Here is a 5,513-nt window from a genome sequence, read left to right as displayed (position 1 = left end):
AGGAAGGAAGGAAGGAAGGAAGGAAGGAAGGAAGGAAGGAAGGAAGGGGAAAGAAAGGGAAGGAGTATGTCTGTGGGTTAGGGGGATGGAAGGTATTTGTACAGTAATATCATAGGTACACAATAGGGAATTAATACAAGGAAGGAAAGGAAGGGAAGAAGGGAGGTAGGAAGGAGTTGACTGAAGGGATGGTAAAAATAGTTAATAGGTAGCATGTATTTAGTGCTTTAAGGTTTGCAAAGCCATTTATAAATATCCCATCTTATTTTCACAACTCTGGGTGGTAAATGCTGTTATTTTACATTTAACAGATGAAGAAACTGAGTCTAAAAGGGATTAAGTGACTTGCCCAGAGTCACCCAGCTAGGACAGATTTGAGCTCAGGTCTTCCTGGATCCTCAGTAATAATAATAATAGCTAGCTAGCAGTTACATAGCATTTTAAAGTTTGCAAAGCACTTTATAAGCATCTCATTTGGTGCTCACAACTACCATGGGAGGTAGGTACTGTTGTTAACCCCATTTTACAGAATAGGTAACTGAGTCAGAAGGTAAAGTGGTTTGCCCTGGATCACACAGCTCGTGTCTGGAGCTAGACTTGAACTCAGATCTTCCTGACTGCAGGTACAGTACTCTATCCACTGTGTCACCTGGCTGCCTCTGGAAATGCTACGTCCAGTTGCCCTCAATGTATTCAAATTACCAAGCACAGATGAACTATCTCCTAGGTTACTGAAGGTTGTGGATATGATTTGAAGCCTTCGCTGATCTCTGAAGGGTCATGAAGAAGAGGAAGGCCTGGGGATGGGCACATGTTGCTATTATTTTCAAAAAAGAGGAAAAAATATGTAAGTTCTTCCATGTTAGAGATAGTTTTGTTTTTTTCTTTCTATCCCTGGCCCCTGGCATGGTAACTAAGTAGAAGCTTAATAAATCTCAGTTAATTAAAAGGGAATGGAATTTTACTGAAGAGTCTTCAAGCAGAAGGGCTTTATACAGGTGGTCCATCCTGGTTTGAACCCTGGCTTCTTCCATTAGTATTTCCGTGACCTTGAGCATCTCTACTTAAAATTTCCAGGCCTCCTCTTCCTTCGGTGGGGGTGGGGCTAAATGACCTCAGATGTCCATAATTCAAGCCCACTCCTTCAGGGAGAGCACCACTCAGTTTCCACTGAAGGTTACCTCTTGGGTAATGGCCACAGCAGATCCAGAAGCCAGGCTTGGCCCAGGCTCTCGAAGTTCCCACCCATGCCCTCTCCTTCACCTGCCATGCCCCTGCCAACCAGTCCCAAAGCTCCACTCAGCCAAATTTAAAGAATTAAACAAACACACAGGAAGGAAGAAGGCTCGTGGCAAAGAGTATCCCCTGATTTGCCCACTGACTTACTCTGGTGGTTTCCTGCTGTTCCCGCTCTGCCCGCCATCATGCAGGACAGAGAAGTCCATTCACTCTTCTGAAGTCCTGGAGTGGAAAACTACCACTGCCGGCTGCTCTCAACCCTGGGCACAGAGCTCCTTGCTTCCTGAGCTCCGACGTGGCTGGGACAGGTTGGCAACACTGCAGCATCTGCCACCAGGGCCTGACTTCCCAAGAGTTATTTTTCACACTGTCCTGCCAAGGGAGGGAGACTGAAAGGGCTACTTGTTCCGTGATGTTTACTGTCTCACCACTGGCTCCAGACCACAGAGCTCCCCATCAATAAGCGTCCTATGTGTTGCTTCCAGGAAAACACACACATACACACACGTATACACACACACGCATGCATGCAATGCACATGAATACACACGGGGCCAGAAAGATAGGAATTCAGCACCTGGGTCTCACTAGTCATGGGGAGCTCAATACCTGGTCTGGGCATGAAAGGCGGCAGCTCCGCATTCAGAACTGCTTAGAGATGAAGGCCAGAGAAGCTTGTTCAAGCTTCACATTCTACAGATGAAAGTACCAAGTCTCAGAAAGATTGAAATGATTGATCTAAAGACATAAAGCAGAGTTGGAGCTAGACCCCGCTCCTAAGTCCCATCCAGTAACCTCACTTATATACTACACAGTTGGAACATAGTCCTCCCAACTCCAGATAGAGCTCGACAGCCAGTAATGGGTGGAGATGGGGAGGAGGAAAGAGACTGATGAGGGGAAGACCAATTCAAGAAGTGGTTACCAAAAGAAAATTTCAACCTATGTAAGAATCCAAATGCACGCTGCTTCAGACTGGCCCACTACTGGCCCACTGCAGAAGTTGGGACTGACCTAAAGGCTAGGGAAAGGATAGGAACTGGATTTCTTTCTTCAGTCTCCAACTGCACCTTTTGGGGACTCAAGTGATTTCTCCAGGAGGATGACTTCTCCCTGAAGGTGTAAGAGCTGCCCTAGCTCTTCCCAAGGAAGTTAGCCAGGGGTGGAGGATAGGGTGCCTACATTTTTTTCTACTTTTATGAAGGGAGGAAACAGCCAGCAGTTCCTGGAGGCATTGCCTGGTCTACTTTCCGCAGGTTGTTATACCTTGGGATGGTCATGTTTCCACCAGAACTCTTCATCCTACAGTTCTCCTCTCCTCAGTATGACCCTGAGACCAGCAGCTAGGTAATAAAGCAGGCCTCTGCCCCTGAGCTCCCCCCGTATATTCAATCTTAAAAAAAGGCATCCTCCCTTAAAAGTACCCATAAAAGCCACCTCATGCTGCCAGGTGACTCCATCTCAAGAATGTCACTCTAGCTGAGCTCTGGGCACATCGTGGAGATGTTAAGTCCTGGTCCCAGTAGCAGGAGGCAAATACAGCCAACACTCAATTATCCGTATTAATGTGGGGACAGAGAGAGCTTGGAATCAGCAGATAATCAAAAACACTCCTACTACCCAGTATTGAATAGCAGAATTTAGCCTTCTCGTCCCCCAAACCTTCCTCTGGGAAGGATGTGCCAAGATGTCCAAAAGGCACGTCCCAGGAGCCATGAAGAGACAGAGGCCTAGAATTATCCATAAAGTGGATCATCGGGATTTTTATCACATCACTACTTCCCTGGTGTCTTCCTTGGTCAATTTAGCCTACAGTCAGAATGACTTAAGTTCAAATTCTGCCTCAGATACTTCCTAGCTCTGTGACCCTCAGCCTCTATTTCCTTATCTATAAAATGGGGATAACGATATCATCTACCTTTCAGGGTTATCGTCAGACTAAAATGAGATATTTATAAAGTGCTTTACAAACCTTAAAATACTATGTAAATGCTAGCTATTATTGTTATTGTTGTTGTTGTTGTTATATTAGTGCTGTCTGAGCGCGGTTGGGATGTTCTTTGTATGGAAAGTTAGTTTCAAGTGAAGTCCAGAGCTCAGACCCAGTGTCTGGGCATAATAGAAGGACTGACTGTTAGGACTTCAAATGAGCTTGGAGATCTAGTCAACCACCTTATTCTACAGATGAGGAAACTGAGGCCCAAGAAGGAACAAAACTTGCCCAAGGTACTGAATAGCAGATGTGAGAACTTAATTCTAGTGAAGTGCCTTCTACTATAAAACATTGCTCTAGAAGTGCTTAAAAAAAATAACTCAAGTTTCACCTCAGTGTCACATGCTTAACATTTCCTGAAAATTAGAGTTTATAATGACCATGTCATTGAGAGCCCTAGGCCATTCCAGGCTAAAATAGATTTATGGTAGCTGGAAGATAAGAGTGAAGTAAGAAATGGTTATAAACACTATATGTGTAATGAAGCTCTTATGCCTGGCACGCAGTAGGTACTTAAAAGGGCTTTTTGTTTGATTGATTCTTCTTCCTAGTTGTCAGGGTCATTGGAAGTTCAATAAACCTTTTTACTGCTTTTTATTTAGGTAAGGCTAACACAGATAAATAGAATGCTAGCTCATGTTCACAATGAGTAAAGAACAATTATCCTGAATTACTGTGCTATTTACATTCCTATTGCCAAGGCTAATAATTAGTTTCCTTGTTCTCCTACGACTTGTCTGACCAGTCTCTGACTGGATCATCATCCATATTCTGCTTGTCCACCAAACCCATTTCCTTTTCCCTCTTCTTTTTATGCACCCATTTTTGTGATGATCTCATCAACTCCCATAGGTCTGATTATCATGTCTATCATGTCTATGAAGATGATTCCTAAATCTACAATTCCTAAATCTACAAATCCAAAACTCATTTTTCTCAAACTCTAATCTCGCTTTATCAACTGCCTGAAAAATTTCTACACCTGGATTATTTGCCTCAAGCTCAGCATCTAAAACAGAACTTATTCTCTTTTCCTAAAAGCTAGCTCCTCCTCTAAACATTCCTATTTCTGTTGAGGCCTTCCAGTCAACCCAGGCTTGCAGCCTTGGAGCCACTCTTGACCCTTCACTCTCCCTCATCCTCAAATACAATCAGCTGGCAAGATTTATCTATTCTTCCTTAGTGACATAACTTAGATCTGTCCCTTTCTGTCTACTCACTGCTTTAGTTTAGGCCCTCATTGTTTCTTAGCTAGACTATCACAATAGCTTACTGATTTGTCTTCCTTCTTCTGGTTTCCCCTCCTGTCAAATCGATTCTCAACACAGCTGCCAAAATAACCTTCCTAAAGCAAGGTGTCACGGTGGATAGAGTGCCAGGCGTGGAGTCGGGAAGACTCATCTTCCTGAGTTCAAATCCAGCCTCAGACACTTCCTAGCTGTGTGACCCTGGGCAAGTCACTTAACCCTGTTTGCCTCAGTTCCCTCATCTGTAAAATGAGCTGGAGAAAGAAGTAACAAACCACTCCAGTATCTTTGCCGTGAAAACCCCCAACAGGGTCACAAAGAGTCAGAAATGACTGAACAATATCAACAGCAATGCAAAATTAGGATCTTGGCATATTTCTATTCAAAAATCGTCAGTGACTTCCTTCTTCCTCTAGGATAAAAACACAAATCCCTCACTTTTAACACTTGAAGCTTTTTACAATCTGGCTCCAGCCTTCCTTTTCAGAACTCGTATGCTACTTACCTTCACACATTCTCTTTTCCAGCCAAACTGGCCTATTTGCTGTTGCCTGAATTCAGCATTCCATCTCCCAGCTATGTGCATTTGTACAGGTTGTCCCACATGCATAGAGTACCCCTTCCTCACCTCTGCCTCTTAGAATCTCTAGCTTTCTTCAAGATTTAGTTCATGGATCACCTCCTCTGGAAAGCTTTTTCTGAGCCCCCTAATTGTTACTATTCTCTCTCTACTTAAATTACCCTCTATTAATTTATCTAATTAAAAATCTGCTAGAATGTAAGCTCCTTGAGGGCAGAGACTCTTCTTTTTTTTTTACACAGTGGATGTTTGAAATACTAGCTGAATCGAATTGAATAAAATGTTTTCTTTATTGTAGTAATTGGCCATGCTAAAAGAAAATGTACTGCAGGTAGGGCTCTATTTCCCACTGTTGCTTTTCAAGATAAGAATCCAAGTTTAGTCATCAATTTTATCTTTTGACACCTGCAATCAAGGTATGAAGTCTAACTTAAGCAAACAAGGATTATTGAAT

General features: G+C 43.2%; 1 protein-coding gene across 2 annotated transcripts in view; it reads right to left on the bottom strand.

Annotated features, from left to right (window-relative positions):
- The window catches only part of DDR2 (discoidin domain receptor tyrosine kinase 2), a 78,954-nt gene extending 77,408 nt beyond the window's left edge, over window positions 1–1,546 (bottom strand). The window contains exon 1 of one of the 2 annotated variants that reach the window (XM_027868401.1): window positions 1,387–1,546. In XM_027868401.1, coding sequence (XP_027724202.1) covers window positions 1,387–1,426 — 40 coding nt within the window. In that variant the 5' untranslated portion in view covers window positions 1,427–1,546. The remainder of the gene's footprint in view (window positions 1–1,386) is intronic. The other variant, XM_027868402.1, reaches the window with a different exon arrangement.
- Window positions 1,547–5,513: the final 3,967 nt, after the last annotated feature.

Source organism: Vombatus ursinus, unplaced genomic scaffold (assembly GCF_900497805.2).
Source record: "Vombatus ursinus unplaced genomic scaffold, bare-nosed wombat genome assembly UNPS02014789.1, whole genome shotgun sequence".
NCBI lineage: Eukaryota > Metazoa > Chordata > Mammalia > Diprotodontia > Vombatidae > Vombatus > Vombatus ursinus.
Note: the sequence above shows the minus strand (reverse complement) of the source record. Positions and strands in the feature narration are given on the sequence as shown.